Here is a 19802-nt window from a genome sequence, read left to right as displayed (position 1 = left end):
TTTTGTTGCCCGCTTGGTGCCCCTGATGTTAATGGCACTAACAACAAACACTGTTCAACAACCCCTTTCTGCTACTGAACTGACCAGATCAATAATTCACACCTTTAACTGACTTGATACTCTGATTAAAAGGTGTTTCCTTGATAATTTTGGAACAGTGTACATAATTATATGAACATATACATTTGGCTGAATTAAAACAATTCCACAAAGAAGAGTTCATCAGAATTCCTCCACAGTGTTGCTAAAAACTCAGTCACAGTCGTCCCAAATAGCAGTTTTTGGAGATCAGCTTTTAGGTTTGAGGAGTAATTACTGTTTCTCCTAAGGCTGGATCTGGGTAGCGTTTTCCTTAATAAGCAAAATTTGTATTCTAAAATGGAATTTGGTGCTTACTCAGGTTATCTTTGTGCCATTTTAAAATGCGTTGGATGATCTGAAATGCTTTTGCATGATGAAAAACAAAAACAGAAAAAAAAAATCTGTGAGGGGGTTAAAAAGTTTACATCTTATTGTAAATAGCATTTGCTATAACTGGACGAGTCAATGTAAATGCTACCAACTGATGGCTATTGTGTTTGACTGACGTTTAGAAGGGTTACAAGAATGTGTCAGCTTTCACATTTGTTAGTTGCTGGATTACTCAGCCCTGTGTAGATGCGTGCAATCTGATCTGTTCGTGATTTAGTCAAACTTTTGAGATAGTTCCTGCAAGTTAAGGGGAACACTATTGCAGGAAAGAGATTTAACTATGTATGGCCAAAAAGTGCTCTAAGAATTCCCCTTTTAGTTCACATTATCACAGGGCGGCGACAAACAACACAACCTTTGCGTCTGCCGCACGCACGCACGCACGCACGCACGCGCGCACGCGCGCACGCACGCACACACACACACACACACGCACGCACACACGCACACACTTATGCACACACACACACACCTTACCCTAATGGTTGTTTTTTTTTTCCTTCTAAAATGCCTCCTCTGTGCTCCAAGTTCATTTTCAGCTCTGCCCGTGTGTTTGGATTCACACAAACAAATCCTCTGTCAGCTGGAAAGCAGAGGGGGCCCACAGGAACGGTTTTACCAGGTCTGCTCCAAATTCATCAACTGGGTGTGACTTTGTAAATGGACTCGTTGGTCCAAAATGTATGTGTCCTGATCTTCTGTCATTTCTGAAGCTCAGGGAAAAAGAAGGGGACAGTGCCCCTTATAGACAGTTACAAAGTAGTTATGAAACATTAACTCATATAGTTCATTTTAACTAAAAATGAGACCTTGCTTGTCATTTGAGAGCTTGATGCAGGTTGACTGTCTTTAGACTTCTGGACAAAAGGAATTTTCAATCCACTATACAGGTAAGTTGGCGTAAGATGATCTAAATGCATGATTCTTATAACTGATTTTTATATATTAAGACTATACTTATACTGTCACCATGAAATGATTATCATTCTTTGTGCTTTATCTTTTTATTCAATGAAGCTCAAAGGCAGAGCATTTAGGAGACACAAGACTTTATAGTGAGTTTAGCTCAATAAAAACAGCTGTTTCTGTTTTTTGGCTACATGATCATGTGGAGTGCAGAGTATTTTGCACAATTGTTTTTTTTAAATATTTTCTTTATCAATCATCTACAGTTCTGTCTCTCTGGAACCTCAATTGGTTCTGGTTTCTTATGTTGAATCCGTGACAAATAGCAACAACAATATAATTTGAAAGATAAAAACTCAATGACCTGACCTTGTCAACAGATTGTGTAGTATTTGGTTTAAACTGTTAGATATTGCGCTTTGAAAGGGGTATTTATGCCCCGTTCCATTTTTTGCATTGTATATTTTTTACATATAATAATGTTTCATCAATTAGAAATGTCAATGTATATTTTTAATGAATTTATGTGACAGCCTTATTTAAAGAAGTATAGATTGTGAAGTGGAAGGGAAATTATATATGCTATTGTCCCCCCGATATTTATTGGTGTATTTCTCTTCACCCGCTCCTGAATTAAAAGGTCTTTAAGTATGTCTCTACCAACTTAGCATTTCTGAAGACATCTCAGTCAAATTGTATGGAGAGCTTGACCAAAAAAAAAAAAAAAAAGTCCAAGAACATGCAATATTTAAGTTTGGACCACTCTAACACATAAATGTATTTTCTATTTCAACCATTAAAATGTATCTTTAGCTGTAGGTTCAGGGTAGTTTAAGAGACCCTCTGCACCTGACTCAAGACTTTTGTAACCCCTAACAGGGTTCCTTCAGGATTGCTCAATAATTAGCCCAGGCCATAGGCCCATCAACTAACCACTTTACCCAACTAAGCATCCCAAAAAGCTAAAACAAAATCCTCCCCAGACTATAATCCTGCAACCACCACATTTCACCGTAGGGAGAGTGTGTTCAGTGTGATGTGAAAAATGATGTATCCACCACACATAGTGTTTTGCATTTAAGCCAGGATTCTACATTTCTGTTTGTAAAACATCTTCAGAACCACACATCCCATTTCTTTTACTTTTAAATTGTGCATTAGAATTCCATCACATAAAACCATACAACACTAGGTTTCTCTGTTTACATAGTTATTTTGTTCTGATATTTCTAACCCAGTTCAGTTCAAGTAGACCAGACTTATGATATGAGTAAGAAAATAACTCCATAATTAAATAAGAAAATTTAGGGGAATGAACAAAAATTAAAAGGTCTTCACAAAGACTGAAGACCTATTCATCAAGAAGACCACTAGAGCAAATGCTTTTTTATTTTCAAAGATGACCATAAAAAAGTTGCAGATTAAACCCAATTCTAAACCTCTGCATTATTTACTTCCAGATAACTAGAATCACAAGACAATAAATGCACCTGCTTTCCAGGAGAGATATTCTGCCTATCCCGAACAGATGGCATCCAAAGAGGTTTGGTTGTAATATTGATTTTCTTCAAATTAATGCTATGAAACAGATTGTAATGCTTTTCCTGTTAATTCAAACTTTTACGAATAGACACAAAATACTTGTTTAAAATGCCACATAAGGAGACCCCTTACTTGTCAGCAGTAATAAAATGTAATAAGATGGGTCTCTTTGGCTGTGTATGTGAATGATAATTTTCGAAAAATTTGCATGTATTGTTCATTTAATTGTTTTATATTGTCTGCTTACATTTTTAAAGAAACTGAGGTGATGTATTTCTGAATCTGAAAGAAGCATAGCTGATGAACTTCATGGTTAAAGTTTCAAAAGACAAAAGCTTTTCAAGTAGATTTGATGTTTCAGAGCCATCTGACAGCAACTCTTCTGGCCTCCATCCTGGGAGTAGTCCTCGGCCCCCTGCAGATTGGCTACCACACTGGCAATGTCAATGCTCCAGCCAAGGTAAAAGCAGTACAGACTGGTGATAGTGTCTTTCATTAGCATCTGCACAGGAAGGTGGACAGAAATAATAATAAAAGAAAAATCATACTTTTTATATGAAATCAAGCTTTTCTCTTCATTCCTCGAAACAGAAACACAGCTATAAAATGACAAACAATGACGATGGTTTTATATTCATATTTAAACATACATTTAAAAAATATATATTTTCTTGTCTTTTTTTTTGTTTGTTTTGAGGAAAGCAGGTAATTATATAAAATCCTTTCATTCTCTTTTTCCCTTTTTATAACATAAAATGTTTGTTTTTGTAATGCCAGAGCAAACAGAGAATCTGAAATTCAAACCAGACACAGTTTTTAGATATTTGTTTATAAAATAAACAAGCCTTGGCGGAGTCAATATGCTTAAGGCTCCAGTCATGGGTACACAGGCATCACTGGGCAGTTCTGTGGCAGATCTGGGCAGGTGTGCTGTGGCAACAGTGGGTAAGGTCCATCCTGTGGTGGCTGACAGAACAGGGAAATCCAAAAAGACAAGATCCTGGCTGGAGATCTGGCAAGTCTGTCATAGAAAAATGACTGTGGAAGACGAATATATGAAGGCAGGGAACCACCTGATCTGAATCAGCTTAATTGGGCTGCTTAAGGAGGAGGATCACTGGCTTGCAGTTGATCACAATGATTATGAGGTGCAGGAGGAGAGTGAGGAAACAGACAGCCGACCATAATCACAATTTTATTTGTGACCCAATAAAATAAATTAATGAAACCAGAATGGATTGGAATTCCTTTTATTTGCAATTTCACAGAGTGTCAGGTACATAACGTAAGTCTTGAAGGGCCCCGTGTCCCATACGGTCTAGCTTAATTTAAGAACATTACAGGCAGTGATTTAATGGTATCAAAGGTATAAAGCCACTGATATGCTTATAAAAACGACCATATACCGTTTGATCATGACAAAATAAGGTTATATACACCAAGCCTCCATCTTGATAGTGTTTTGATAATCCTTTTTGAGACAAAAAATAATCCCGTCTCGGGCACGATGAACAAATACAAACAGACCTGGGGACATCTACTGGCAGTATCGCAGAACTATCATAGTGCCGGTTTGATTAATCAGTAAATCACTTGTAAATCATGCCGGACCATGCCAGACCCTCTGCAATGCCTCGCAATAATACGGCATCTCGGCGTGATCAAAGACCAACCGTTATTAATTAAATACACTCATCCACAGCAACTTTAAGAGCCTCATATCAGAACTCACGTCAATCAACTCTGCGGTCACATCTGAGGCTTGGCAGGTTTAGCGTATGCTTCAATGAACACCAACGGTCATAGCTAGTGTATTCTCAGCGACATTCCAGTCTTTTCCCTCTTGGAATCATTTTTGTGCTTTTTTTTTCACTGGTTATTGGACCTTTCTGTATTGTTTTGCCTGGAGATGCTAGCCACTTCCTTGTTTTGACCCCTGCTGTGCATGCGCAGTACGTATTTCCGTTAACATTGTAAATAAACACAAAGGGCTTTATTTACTAACAAACTGAGCAAAAACAAAGCATAAAACACCAAAAATAAAGACTAATATGCCAGCAGGACATGATAATCTTTCATAAAAACGTTGAATACAACCAGAGTGAGTTACTGACGTATAAATATAAAAAAAGTCAAATAACGTGGCTATGCACTTTTAAAGGATTGTGTCATGATTATTGTAAACTAACTGGTTAGTATAACTATTACAGCATAAATATTGACATTATCATTATTACTATTAATACTAGTTGCAGCTGTTGTCATGGCAGAACTATTTTTTATCATCAATATTTCACCGACAGACAAGGGGGCATTCTGCATTTCATTCCATTTGTCAGGGCAGTCAAAACACGCAAGGCACTCAATGCTGAGATCGAAAATGATCTTTCAGTTCAAAGGGCCTTTTATACGCTTAAACTTTGTATTGTAAAGGTCTGAAGAGTTGTATTACAGTTTGTTGACCCTTTAAAATGTACCTTGCCCTCACTGCCTTTGGGAAAAAGCCTTGTTCTATTTAAATAGACCCATGAATTAAAGGTTAGTAGTGCATTAAAAATGAAAAGCTGGTAACAACTTCAAAAGGCAAAACGGGTTATATTGTACTTATATTACCATGAGATCTTTTGCTTCAGTTGAGGGTAGCACATTGACTTTGACATACATGGTCCATGTTCTACTAACTACCGTTACATAGCCTTGCTTTTATCACTGATTTTTAGATCATCGAAGAGTTTTTCAACAGCACATGGAAGGCCAGACACAACCAATCTATGACAGATCACAGCCTGACTCTGCTGTGGTCACTTTCTGTCAGCATTAAGGACTTTGGAGCTTTGGTGGGGTCTCTCGGAGTTAAATACCTGGCAGATTCATATGGCAGGTAAGAAATTTAGAAAAAACAAACAAACATAATAGACGGTGGTAGAATTTCTACAATTTACATGAAAATGTGTTTTTGTTCTCCTTATCCAGACGTAACTCCATCCTGATTGCAAACTTTCTGTCGGTGGCAGCAGCGTGCATTATGTTTGCCTCTAAAGCCAGTGAATCGTTTGAGGTTCTCATCCTGGGACGGATGGTGTTTGGCCTGTTCTGTGGTCTTGTAATGAGTCTCAATCCCCTCTACATCCAGGAAGTGTCCCCTACCAATCTGAGAGGAGCCTTTGCCACACTCAATCAAGTGTCGTTAGCCTCTGGCATTCTGATCGGGATGGTAAGGGTAGTGCCAGTTATCTTTTGTTTGGATAGCTTAACTTGTTCAATGAAGCTTGTTGTGCCCCACATGTGTAAGTTCGGTCAGTTCCTTGAGCATTTTAGTAAAGGTGTGAAATAAAGTCTGTGCTGTTTGCCGCAGGTGGCTGGTCTGGAAATAACACTGGGCACGAAGAGTAACTGGGCGATGATGCTGTCCCTGTCTCTTATCCCCGCCCTGACACAGTATCTGGTTCTGCCTTTCTGCCCTGAAAGCCCTCGCTACCTCCTGATAAACCAGGGAAAGGAAAAGAAAGCAGAAGCTGGTGGGTCCCATCATAGTGTTTTTTCTCAATTAGTAAATCAAGGAAGATACATTTATTCCCAGATATATGATATTACTGGGCAGATATATGTATTTCACCTACTGACAGGCAGCAGGTAAAATGGAATTGTTTCTTAAAACATCCCCATCTAAAAGACATCATGATGGGTTATTTCATGAATCTATATACAGTGGCTTATTCCTATCTCAGTTAGCAGGCAGAACGGCAAATGCCAAGGTGTTCAGTGATCCTCCTGCATAAAAAAACATTTGGAAACCATTTCCAACAGGAAACTTTACACATTGTGTGACTTCCAAACAGAAATATACATGTGTAACTTGATAAAACAGTGTTTAGTTTAACTACTATACAATTTTCTTCTTCGTACATTACTTTCTTGTCAGTTACATTGATCGGAACTGCTTTACATGTCTGAGCTCCATTTCCTGTGTGGAGAAATCTCTCCTTTCCCTGTAAATGAAGTCCAAACATCCAAACTTTACGATGGTTTCAAGATTTATAAAGGGGCTTAAGCATTGTCTGTTATAAAGATTTTTACATGGATGTAGTTTTAGAAATAGAAATCCACTATGATCCTCAGAGTTTGCAGGTACACTCAGGGACAAAGAGCTTCATTTTTGGAGACACGTCCTTTTATCTGATGTAAGCAACTTCTAAGTGTTTGACCACCATTACATGTTGTGGAAATTGGGGGAAGCTAGCAAGCCTAAGAACACCATCCTTACAGTGAAGCATGGGGTTAACCGCATAATTTTGTGGAATGTTTTGCTCCATGTGGAAATGCTACTCTCCTCAAAATGGATGACAGCAGAAGTAAGATTTTGTGCAAATTTTGAAGAAACAGTTTATTAAGAATTAGATGGGGAGTTAGCACAAACAGGTAACCCAAATGTATAATGACCCTAAGCATAATGCCAAATTAGTTGTAAAGTGGTCAACAAGTCAAGTCTTTGGAGTGGCTGCAACAAAGCTTTGATCTGAATTCTGTTGTACATTTGGGCTGAAAAGGTTGTGGTTAAGAAATGTATATGCACTTTTAAATTGAACAAAGTTAAAAATGCCAAATTTAGAAAATGTAACACAGTTTTATAACCTTTATAACCTAACCTGACAATAACCTGACAGGAAAAGGTTTGTCTAATATACACTACCAGTCAAAAGTTTGGACTCACCTTTTCATTCAACTGTTAATTCTTGTTTTTATTACTACCTTTGTTAACTCCTTCAAGACAGTTGGAAAAACATTGCAGGTGACTAAGCTTATGAAGTTCATGGAGAGAAGGCCAAGTGTGTCCAAAGCAGTGGGAGGTATTTAGAAAAAAAGCTGCAATTTACAAGATGTTTTGAGTCATTTCACAATTTAGTGTTTTGTGTTTGATACATAAGCCTACATACTTTTGAGTAACAGTTTTGATGTTTTCATTATGTATCTGCAATGTAAGAAGGCATAAATATAAGGAAATCCAATTGAATGAAAACGGTGAGTCCACACTTTTGACTGGTAAAGTAATTCCAGACAGTTAGGAAAACATTATTACGTGTGAGTTTGTTTAAATATCTGGCTTCAACTGTATATAACCTCAGCTAATTATAAGAAAAAGAAACGTTGTGTACCATAAATTAGTCTTTCTGCACAGGGTTTACATGTTCTCCCTGTGTATGCAAGGATTCTCTCTGGGTACTTTTTAAAAGGTCCAAAAACATGCATGCTAGTTTAATTGGTCTGTCTAATATTATTCTTTGGGGTAAGAGCGTGCGTGCTGGTCCTGTTTGTATCTGTTTTACTCTGCAATGGACTCATGACCTTTCAAAGGTTTACGTCATCCTCTCGTCCAAAGATCATTGGAGATAGGCACCAGCTCCCCTCACTCCCCTGGACCGATAAGCTGGATGGATGTATGGAAGTAGCTGCTTGGTACTTCTAATCAAATCTGAAAATGAACTGATCATTCCCAAATATGACCAATCATTACGTCAACAAAATGCAAATACTGAAAGACTTCAGTAACTTTGAGCTCTGTCTTTCTACAGTGAGAGCAGATTAAACATTTGGCAATCTTGCCGGGTGTCCATGTCGAGGCAAGTTCACAACTATTTCCAACTGCAAAGAGGAATTTAAAAAACTCAACAGCCACCTGTCAGACAGCACAGTAACCATGTTAAATATTTAACTATTAGAACAAGACTGAACAAGTGAGACTTCTGTGTAAAGTTTTCCTTAAGCTCAACCAACATCAACTGTACAGTAAACAAACCGACAACAGTGTGGCTAAAAAAGTGCTGAATTAATATGACATGAAGAGCCAACGTCAAGCTCAAATTTTAACCAATATTGTGGGAAAACAGATGGCCACAAACCTCGAGAAAATCAAGCAGCTCTGTGAAAGAGTGGGGGAGGGAAGTCCTTTCAGATGAATAATTTATGCAGTTGCTTCCCATATTGGATCTACAAACAACCAAATTGTTTGCTGGCTCAGCCTTTTCTCCCACTGCCTCCAGAGAACAGCTCAGCTTTTTTAAATGGAGTCAAATCCAGGTGTGATGAATTGGGGCAACATAGGTTGTTTTGAGAGAACAAACTTGAATCATCAAAATATAAAAATACTTCTAAAATATGCTTGCGCGAGATGTTCCATCAGCCCCATAAAAGAACGTTATTGTTTTCATCCTGCAGCCCTGCTGAGACTGAGGGGCCACGCGGAGAAAGTGTCCTGTGAGCTGGAAGAGATGAAGGAAGAGGCGGCACACACCCAGACTGGCATCACCATCCGGGATTTCTTTCAGAAACGGAGCTACAGGCAGCCGATCCTTCTCATTCTCCTCATCAACGTAGGAAGCCAGTTGTCAGGATTCAACGCAGTAGGTCACCCGGGGAAAACCCCCTTTTTTTAAACATTACCTTCCAAAACATTTCAACAAAGGCAAAACTTAAGATGAAATAGGATTGTTTTGGCTAGCTTGCTCACAGTTAAGGAATAAACTTCTCCAATCTGAGGCAACTGATCATTTCATAGCCCAGTTCAAAGAAACGCAGACAAACTTCAGTAATTCTGCTCTTTTATTCCAGATAATCAACTACTCCACTAAAATGTTCCAGGCCAAGTTTGACGATGCCAAATATCTGACTCTGGGGGTGGGAGCTGTCAATGTCACCTTCACTTTGGTTGCAGTGAGTACAAATCAACTCCACATCATTCAACATGCTGCCCCAAATAGCCGAAACGAATAAACAAACCAGAAGTTAATCTCATGCTGAATATACACCAGTAAATTATTGAGGAGTTCAAACCAAAGCATTGCTGGTCCACTTTACATAGACCACAACTGAATGATTTCAATGTGAAAAGGAAGAACTGAAAAGCATATGTTGTGGAGGTTGGCTCACAGGGGTGACCAGTGTGGAGGAGTAAGAAAGATGACACAGGAGCCAGCTTTGATCGCCTTGTTTACTCGACTCCAATTCAACTGAGTAACAGTACACAGTGTGATGATAAGCATCAAAAACATGTTTTTTTAAAATCAAAACATCCCATCATCTGGGTGTGAGTGGACACCCCCGGTGTTCCACCACCAAATCTTCGCTGAAAAATGAATGAGTTAAAATTGGCAATCATATCTATCCCACAAAAAAGTCTTCCGCTGTACAGCGCCATTTTGCACTAGTATAAACTCATAATTCTTCATCAGATCTCATTTGAGATCTGAGCATGTCCTGTGCTCATGTTTATTTTGATACATACCAAATTCACTACAAAAGGACCACACCCATTCCCCCCCCTCCACATACAATTGACTAATGATCGTCAATGTCCTTGTTATTTCTCTCCAGTTCTTCTTCATGGAGAGGGCAGGGAGGAGGAAGCTGTTGCTGATTGGTTTCCTCTCCATAGGAGTGTGCAATTTACTTATGACCATAGTTGATTCTGTTCTGGTAAGTCTATCGTAGTCTGGTTACTTTCATGCTTGTTTGAAACGTACTATTAAAAGCAAGCAGTGAATAGGTAAAGTTTTTTTCTTCTTTTTTTTTTCAATTCTTAGACTTTTCCTTCCAAACACTGGATGTCCATGAACATCTTTTTTTTTATGACCATTGCAAATTTAGTCTCAACAAAGATGTGTTAAAGACATGTTTTGGTTAGCCCATTTTATCAGAGGACCCTCCAAACTAGCTGTTAGCTTTAGCCTCTAAACCAACTAGTTATCAAGCAATGAACATCCCAAGACGCATATTGATCAACCATTCAAGGTTGGCCAATACTTTAGCCTGGAGAAAGATGTTAAAATTTGGAGTCCATGGGTCCAATCTGGATTTATCCTAAACAAAGATGTAGAAAGGCAGTCTTTGTTTGTCAATCTGAACCCAAACCACTTTTCAACACATTTAGACATAAGTTGATAATTGGTGATACCATTTCCCCTTTAACCTCCAAACCAGAATTTCACTTTGGTCAAGTTCACCGACAGACAAGAGGGCATTCTGGGCAATGTCATCCTATCCATATTGAGCTAAAAACACTTTCCTTGACCATGGTACATTATGACAAAGGTTAAATAAAAACTACATCCGAGCCATCATAATCACTTGAAGAGTAACTTTTGCTTCCAACATGCAGCACCTGGTCCCAGAACTGCGGAGTCTGCAGGTCCTGCTGGTGTTCTGTGTGGTCTCAGCTTATGAGGTGGGCCCCGGTCCAATCTCCTGGTTCATTGCTGCTGAGCTGTTCGACCAGCCTGGAAGACCTATAGCCATGGCCTTCACCAGCATGATCAACTGGGGAGGGAAGTTTGTCATTGCACTCCTCTTTCCTCCTTTACTGGTAAGTTAACAAGGTTGACCTGCCAGACACCTGAAGAAAATTTTAAATCCACTTGTTTAACACTTAGAAATTTTTTTTTGTCCACTTGGATTGTTTAGGAACGCAGATAATTTTAATCTAGTCTCTCCCGGTGCTGCGTAGATATCTTTATATTCTTTTTGGGTCATTTTTTTTCAACCTGCTCAGTTATTCATATTCTCTATTACGTTTTTTTGAATTTGTTTTTTTTAACAATTACGTCACAGATTTAATTGGGAACTGCTAAACAAGATCATGGACTTCAGGCTTATTGATTTCATGATTCCACAAATTGTATTTTTTGCTACGATTTTGTAGTCAAGGCTGATGGATGCAGGATCTACAGGTGGATAGATGAAAATATTTGGTTCTTGGCTGTCATAACCCATACAATTCAGTACACCGGCCCCAGTATACAAAAAAATAAATGTCCGAACGAGGAGGAATGGAACTCTCTGTGACCTGGAGGGGGGGAGCGCCTCCTTTATATTTAAAGAGACAGCAACAAAACAAGCAACTCAGACGCACCTCAGAACCGGAGTAAAAAGGGTGAACATGGGGTAAAATTAACAAGGAATTCAGACCAAAGCATTGCAGTTCCACTTTATATGGACCACAACGGAATGGTTTGAATTCGGAAAGGAAGAACTGAAAAAAACATATGTGTCTCCTTTAAGAGAGGTGAATGTCTTACTTTTGTCGGTCCTCTTGCACCATAAGCTTTTTTTGCAATCTCTTTCAGAAAATCTGTGGAGCATACGTTTACTTGATTTTCATGGCTGTGGCTCTGTTTGCCTTCACCTTCATGTGGCTCCGCCTGCCGGAGACAAAAGGCCGCAAGTTTGATGACATCGCAGAGGAGTTCAGAGGAGCAGAGGGAATCCCGCTGCATAACAGCAGCGGATTCAACACTTTTACCTGAAGAGCCGCTCTTTCTTTCTCAACGATGATCCAGAAGAAACTGTTAGACAGTCAGCCTAGCCCTAGCCTATCAACAATCATAAATAAATAATAGATTTCAGTTCATGTTTTTGATTTTGTTTTTGGTGGTTCACCACATCTCAAAATGCATTTCTCCTTTTAATAAAACCATGTAAAAAGAAATGTACAGCTGTTATCAGTTCAAGTCATGTTGAATTGTCCCATTCTTTAAAAGAACACATTTCAAGCTCTAGATGCACTTACCAGCTTAATATTTATTCTTGTTGGAAAGTTCTGACTTAAACAGCAATGTCCAACATTATTCTGAAATACAAGAAACTTAAACAAACTAGGGATGTATTTCTATTGATCCTGATGCCAATCTGAGTTCTTCACTCTGTATCGACATGACATCTGTCTATACTGAGTCCCAGTTTGATACTTCACAAAACTATTGTACTTTTTTACAGACTTTACAAAAGCTAATGAAATCAGTACAACATACAGTACACTTTTTAACTCTTTAACGTTCTATAAAGTAGCATACTACATTTAATCATTATTACACTTTACTTCCTCACCAGTGACTTCCTGGTTGTTTTTCTTGACCTTTCCTCCCAAACAGGAGCCTCTGTCTGGATAGCCGTAATATCCTGCTCCATTGTGTGATTCACTGGGCTAAAAAACGCTTCTGTAATGTTCTGACAACTCGTCTCCAGAAACATTCAAAGCCTTGTTATATGGTTCTAAACATGTATCTGACTCATGTTTAGAACCATGAGTCATACAGTTACAGCCTTTAATTAACTCACAGCTTGCTCCTATTGGAGATGTTTTACACAGAGCAGTTTGCTGAATTAGTAGGCTAATGTTAGCAAGGTTATCCTCCGTTTTAGGCTGCACAGACCCAGATTTCTCACACCTATAATAAGCCAGAGAGGTTTTGGGGTACCGGTCTGTGGAGGGATGAGTCAAAATAGGAACTTTACTCAGCCTCACGTCTGGAGGAGGAAGAATGAAACACTGGCTGCTAGGAGCCCACTGCTGTGCTCTGCATGAAGCATAGTGATGGCTCAGTAATGATCTGGAGCAGTATTGCTCCCTCTGGCAGTGACACTGGAAACCTGCAGCGTGTGGATGGCAAGATGGATTCTGCCAAGTTTCATAAAATCCTAAGAGAAAATTTCAGGCCAGTTATTGGGTGTTATTAGATCTTCAAACAGGGCTTGGCTCCCAAGCACATATCAACAACTACACGATGTTTGGTTTTAGTAGAAGTCCCGGAAGACTTCTGTCATAAGTCTCAACACAAAACATGGAATTTATTTCCATCCCAAAATATGTAATTAAAAATCATCAAAAATAGATTCTGTCTGTGTAGACTGCACACAACAAAATCATTATTTATTAGAAATGGTTAAGCATAACATATCTAAGGGATTTTAACACATAATGTAATGATTAAACAGTACCCAGATTGCAAAAGTAGTATATTAAAAATAATGCCTGTCATGATGCAGTTTTGGCCTGCCTGTTTTCCCATGGCCCTGCGAAGACTGGCAACCTGTCCAGGGTGTACCCCGCCTCTCGCCCAGTGAACGCTGGAGATAGGCACCAGCAACCCCCGCGACCCCATGAGGGATTAAGCGGGTCAGAAAATGGATGGATGGATGGATATTTTCCCATGAATTCTCAGCATTTTCACCTCTCAGGCAGCCCAGCTCTCGCTACACCTCCTCGTTAGTGCCACCTGTCAGCTCCTAATCAGCCTGGACTCTTTCCACCTGCGAGCCTCTCTATAAAAGCCTCCCTCAGTCTGTTCTTCCCCGCTGGCTTGTCTTCGTTCTCCACCCAACCCTCTTCTGTCAGTCAGAGATCTTCCCACGTCTGTTCTGTCAGAAGTTCCTCACATCAGCTGTCAGAGATTTTCCCACGTCTACAGCTCCTGCGTTCTAAGGACTCTCTCCTGCCCTGCTGGATCTATTGCAGTCCCTGCACGCTCCACGTAAGCTCTCTGCTGTGCTGCTGATTCTCCTGCTACCCCAGTGCTCCAAATTCTGCTCCGGTCCCTTCCTGAAACCCTCCAGCACCTGCAGTCCTCCAGCTCAGTCATCTTCATCCTCTGGCTCCTGCTCTGTTACGACTCTGGTTTGTTCTCTGTCCACAACTCATCCTCACTTTAATAAAACACTTAAAGACTAAGCTTTGTGTGCGGCTGAATTCCGGGTTTATCTGAAAAATGTCTGACAATGGCCAATTTTGAATGGAAGTCATTGGCATAGAAATGCAGAAGGAACACAGATTGCTCCTTTTAATAAGAGTTTTGCATAAACACATCCGCAGTTATGTAAAAGTAAATAAACACCCAAAAATATCAAGTGATCCAGGAGGGTTGATGTAGATCACAAACCCTGACAGCAGGGGGACCTCAAGGTCCATTTCTATCAGTAAGAACATTGTTTTCAATACAGCAGCATTGCAGGGACACTCCCACATGTTGTTTTCAATATGTGTAAATATTTGTTAGCCTGTCTTTCTGAAAGAACATTACATCACATTACCACCTATTTGTGAATATGACATAGTTCATACTTTATGCGCTTATGTTAATATATTTTGTTTCTGAATTACTTATTGTTAGTAATATAAAGTAAGCATCACTCTAATGGAAGTGGTGTTAACTAGGCCTCATTTCTGTGTAAAGACCAAGGGAACACAACAGGCTGCAGCCACACAAAAAGTGCTTCCTATTACCAGATGTACTGGTTGACAGAGAGAGCAAAGGTTTTGTTTTTTGTTCTTTTCTTTCTTTGTCCACCTCTTACATGCATACCAGTACATCTGGTAATAGGAAGCACTTTTGGTGTGGCTGCAGCCTGTTGTGTTCCCTTGGTCTTTACATAGAAATGGGCCTAGTTAACATCACTAGATGTACTGATAGACATGTAAGAGAGAGAAAAAAACAAAAACAAAAAAACGTTTCTCTCTCTGTGAACCCTAAACCCTAGAGCTGTTTATCTCCTGCAGAATGTGAGTCTCACCACACAGAAGATAAAAGTCCCACCTGCAACTGTGTTCTTCCAAAAGTGTCTGTTATGGATTTGATTCTTATGTAGATAGAATTACAAACTATTTTTTGGATCACTTATAATGTGGGAAAACTTTAATATGAATTAAAAGGTGAACATTTAAAAGTATTTGTGTTCTACTTCATGTATCCAGTCTTTGTGTTTCATGTCATCTTTCTGTCAAGCCTGTCTTTTCAAAATAAAACGAAAGGAATAAAACCTAAGTTGCTGCAGAGCCCAGAGTTGTTTCCTGTTTCTTCTCCTACTGACACACAATGATTCAGACACCCTTTTTGACACCTCCCCCTGTGATTGTCTTCAAACCTGATGCTGCTGCTAAACAAACAGGATCTGAGTCGAGAGCTGGTCTCATACACATATCAAATATCACCTGCCTCAGCATGATCTTTATGGTCTGCATGGTCATTTTTTTACATTTACCTGACATTAATGGTAAGAAAAAAAAATCCTTTATACTACAGCAATACAAATATAAACATTTCTCAATTGTAATTAAATTCCTTTTTCTCCACAGGGTCTTCTGACTCCAAACAAGTCAACCAAAGCCCTCCTTTCATCATTAAGGAAACTGGTGGATCTGTGGACAACGAGATCCGCTGTTCACACAACATACCAAACCATGATGTCATTCTGTGGTACAAACAAGACGAGCACAAAGGTCTGAAGCTCCTGGGATATCTAAATCTGGAGTATCCTAACATTGAAGAAGACGTGAAAGGAAAAATTGATTTCAAAGGAGATGGCCGTAAACAATCCAGCCTCACTATATCTGATCTCGCACTAAATGACAGCGCCGTGTATTTCTGTGCTGCCAGGATGGCACAGTGCTTCGGGGTTACTGAAAGTCAGTGCAAAAACCTTCCTTCATCTGTTTTAGTCGCCAACAAACCACCTAAAGCCTGCTCCCACAAACTGAATAGATCCTCTCACCAGTCTCCTCTGGTAGCCACACTGGAGCACAAGAAAACAACATTTAGTCAATATTTGAAACCCACTACTTCCGCAGTTTACTCAGATACAAATGTAAACACATTTTTGGCATCCCTGTTGTAAAAACTCTTCATAATTCATGAATATATATATATATATATATATATATATATATATATATATATATATATATATATATATATATATATATATACAATGTGTGTAGCTATGTAGGTGTGTAGGAGTAATGCTGAAAAAATAGTCAATTTATTTGTTGCTTAAAGGCTGGACTATCACATGCTTGATAGCCTATCAGGAATTGCTGCAAAGTCAATGTCGATAAAAATTTAATTAAAATAAAACATTTTGCTCAGCTTTATGCAAAGCACCACATTTGTACTTTTAAGCATCTATAAAAAGCTGCAAAATCCAAAACTCATCCATTACAAATACTATACATAATTTGAAAATGTAAGTGAAATTACCAATTTTCATTTTATTACAGCTCCAATGCCTAAACATATTTATATCATGTGGATATAAACTAATCCTCAAATAAATCATTCATATTTGGATAGTTTTACGTTTGTTTCAACTAATACTTAGGAAACACCTTCCAATCACATTTGTTGAACCCAGAAATTAATAATAGATAATGGGTCACTCACTGATGAAAAACCTTTCAAATATGTGAAGTATTTTCTAAAACAAATAATGTTAATACATTTTGTGCTTTGAGTTTTTAAGCAAAATATCAGGTATATATTACCAGGAAATACAGAACAAAGGTGGATCTCTACAACCACTTTTTTCTTTGCTCTCTATCTCTTTTTTCATTGAAGAGCAGCTGACAGGATCACCTTTCAGATTGAGCCTGCCCCTTCCTGTAGCTTTGATATTTCTGTAACCAGCTCAGGCTGGGGGACTTCCAAAATCCTTAGAGATGAGTGGATTCATTATCAAACAAGCTCTTTTGCACTTATTTACAATTTTGCTGTGGAAGTCAGGTAATCAAAATAACTTAATTTGAAAGATTTTAGAGATTTTCAGAGCTGTGACATCTTAATTGTGTGTGGCATTTATTTTACTACACCTGCAGGTTTTGTTGACGGGAGTGATGTCACCCAGACCCCCTTGGTGTGGAAAAATAAGGGTGAAAATGCAACGATATCCTGCAGCCACACCAAGGGCGATTTATACTTCCAGATGTACTGGTACAGACAGCTGCCAGGAGAAACTATGAAACTCATTGTCTTCACCACCACAGGCGGGAGCAAGCACGACTTTGGAAGTTTCAGCAAAGAGAAATTTTCAGCCACCAAAACTGTTGCTCAGAGTGGAACGTTTACCGTGAAGAACCTGGAGCCAAAAGACGAAGGCCTGTATTTCTGTGCTGTGAGTCAACACAGTGATGCAGGAAGACAGAGAAGCTTGACAAAAACCCCAAAATGCAATATCCACATAAGGCTGATGATGGTCTGTACTGTAGGGGGAGTCCAAGTACCATGTGCTCTTTCTCCTGCTTACATCATAAAATTAAACACATCCTTTGCAAACATTTTTCAGCAGAGGAAATACAATACGTATAAAAACCATACCAACCATAGAAATAAACTTTAATTATGAATGATTATTGTTTCTGTTAAGACCTCTCTAAGAAATATAAAACAATTTTATTAATGCATTCATGGTAGGAAAACTTTGATTATGGATACTGATGATCCTTTTATACAGTATGAACTTTGGTGGAAATATTCTTGAGACAAAACACACACACACATACAAACATATCTATATCTATATATCTATATCTATATATCTGTATCTATGTATCTATATCTATCTATATATATATAGATATATATCTATATCTATATATATATCTATATCTATCTATCTATCTATCTATATATATATATATATATATATATATATATATATATATATATATATATATATATATATATATATATATATATATATATATATATATATATATACAAAGCCAAAATTGGCTATAACTAACATTCCGAAACATCCTGGTGAAGCAGCAAAAAATTACTTTTCACACAGCACAGAAAACAATGACAGTTAACTTTGGTAGCCACAAATAATAAACAGCAGACAGCTACAGTTTTAAAGTAGTGGAATTTACTTATTTGCTGACAGTTGCCCCAGTGCAAAGATTTTCATTTCTCTGTATTATTTAGTTACAGTCATTAGGTGGCAGCAAGTCTTCAGCCAGATCTTCACACTGAACCTGTTCCATGAGGCGCTGGTGACATGAGGAGTGTGACTTAAGAGCAGGAGGAGTAACATAATTTGACACCTCCCTTTAAAGATGCCATAAGAAAGGATGCAATCAAATCATTATACTTTCTGATGCATTAAAGAAACTGTGAATGGCATGAGTAACATTGTTATTGGGGGACAGAATGCTTTATTCTAATCACATGTTTAGAGAACAAATAATGCTCACCTTTTGGATTGGGTTAACTTTAATTAATTTCCTGGTTTCAGGTAAAGTCTAAAATGGATTTCAGCAGCATGTTTTGACTTCAAAATCTTCCTGAATTCACAGAAAGTTGTTGAAAATGTCTGTTTTTTTTCCACAGGCTCCTCTCTAAACGACAAGGTCCAGCAGCATCCAGCTGAAATGTACAAATCTCCCACTGACAGCGAAGCAGAAATTCAATGTTTACATAATGATGATAGCTTCAACCAAATCCTCTGGTACAAGCAATCAAATAGAGGCCTGCAGCTCCTGGGATACATGTATGCAGGAACTGAAAATCTAGAGAAAGATGTGAAAGTGAAGATTGAAGGGAGAGCATTTAAAGGAGAACGCTGCACATTAAAAATTAAGGATATCGGCCTGAACAGCAGTGCAGTATACTTCTGTGCTGCTAGATACCACAGTGCTGCATATCACCGCTCCTTAATACAAAAACCTCTTGATTACAAAGGAGTGTGATCTTTACTTACAGTTGCCTTCCCTCGCAGCTGCATTCTCACAAACATTTAATCAGGGATTGAAATGGGAGGTTCCTACCACAGACATTACCACCGAAAATTACCACCCTATGTTGGGTTTGCTACTTCTGTTATATATAAAGATAGCCTTGTTTTTGTGGGTAAAAGAGACAAACACTGTAAGAGTTCATGAATAATCCACTAATCACCTGATCGCATCAAAATAATAACATGTTAGAGATTTTAAAAAGCATGTTCCTAAAATAGGAGCAGGGGCTCCCAAATATTTCAGCCTGCAACCGCCAAAATACAAGTGCTAGAAACTGGTGATCCCCTTTAGGCAAGGGGATGGGGGGTTATTTTCTTGTTTTTGGGTTAGGTTTAGTAGTAATTTCATGATAACTCTTACAAAACAATGCTGTCTGCACCCTGTTTTAAAACTAGGAATGTTGAGCAACTTTTAAAGTAATACGTTGACATCTGTTTCACAAATAAAATCTTTTTTTAGCACATAGACATCATGTTATCATAGGTATCAGGACTTTGGAATAATTGTGCAAACTACTGTGTGACTTTGTTATCAACATATTTTGGCC

At 38.5% G+C, this 19802-nt stretch overlaps 1 protein-coding gene and 1 gene segment (V, D, J or C); both read left to right on the top strand.

The window, feature by feature from the left end:
- The first annotated feature begins 1088 nt into the window (after positions 1-1088).
- Positions 1089-12718, top strand: LOC105932952 (solute carrier family 2, facilitated glucose transporter member 1). Its single transcript, XM_012872287.3, has 11 exons — positions 1089-1361; positions 2838-2920; positions 3281-3379; positions 5640-5800; positions 5893-6133; positions 6275-6437; positions 9133-9317; positions 9526-9627; positions 10288-10389; positions 11072-11275; positions 12036-12718. The coding sequence occupies exons 2-11, from the start codon at positions 2906-2908 to the stop codon at positions 12213-12215; spliced, it is 1452 nt and encodes a 483-aa protein (XP_012727741.2). The 5' UTR covers positions 1089-1361; positions 2838-2905; the 3' UTR covers positions 12216-12718.
- On the top strand, positions 12240-18520 carry LOC118567029. The segment is given in 4 exon segments: positions 12240-12264; positions 14225-14362; positions 17333-17641; positions 18444-18520. Coding segments are annotated over 4 exon segments (549 nt in total).
- The last annotated feature ends 1282 nt before the right edge of the window (positions 18521-19802 follow it).

This window comes from Fundulus heteroclitus, chromosome 19 (genome assembly GCF_011125445.2).
Source record: "Fundulus heteroclitus isolate FHET01 chromosome 19, MU-UCD_Fhet_4.1, whole genome shotgun sequence".
NCBI lineage: Eukaryota > Metazoa > Chordata > Actinopteri > Cyprinodontiformes > Fundulidae > Fundulus > Fundulus heteroclitus.
Note: the sequence above shows the minus strand (reverse complement) of the source record. Positions and strands in the feature narration are given on the sequence as shown.

Excerpts from the sequence above, each read along its gene's own strand:
- LOC105932952 (XM_012872287.3), top strand. Across the intron at positions 5,801-5,892 it reads CTGGCAGATTCATATGGCAG|ACGTAACTCCATCCTGATTG; the intron begins GTAAGAAATTTA and ends CTCCTTATCCAG. Across the intron at positions 9,318-9,525 it reads AGTTGTCAGGATTCAACGCA|ATAATCAACTACTCCACTAA; the intron begins GTAGGTCACCCG and ends CTTTTATTCCAG.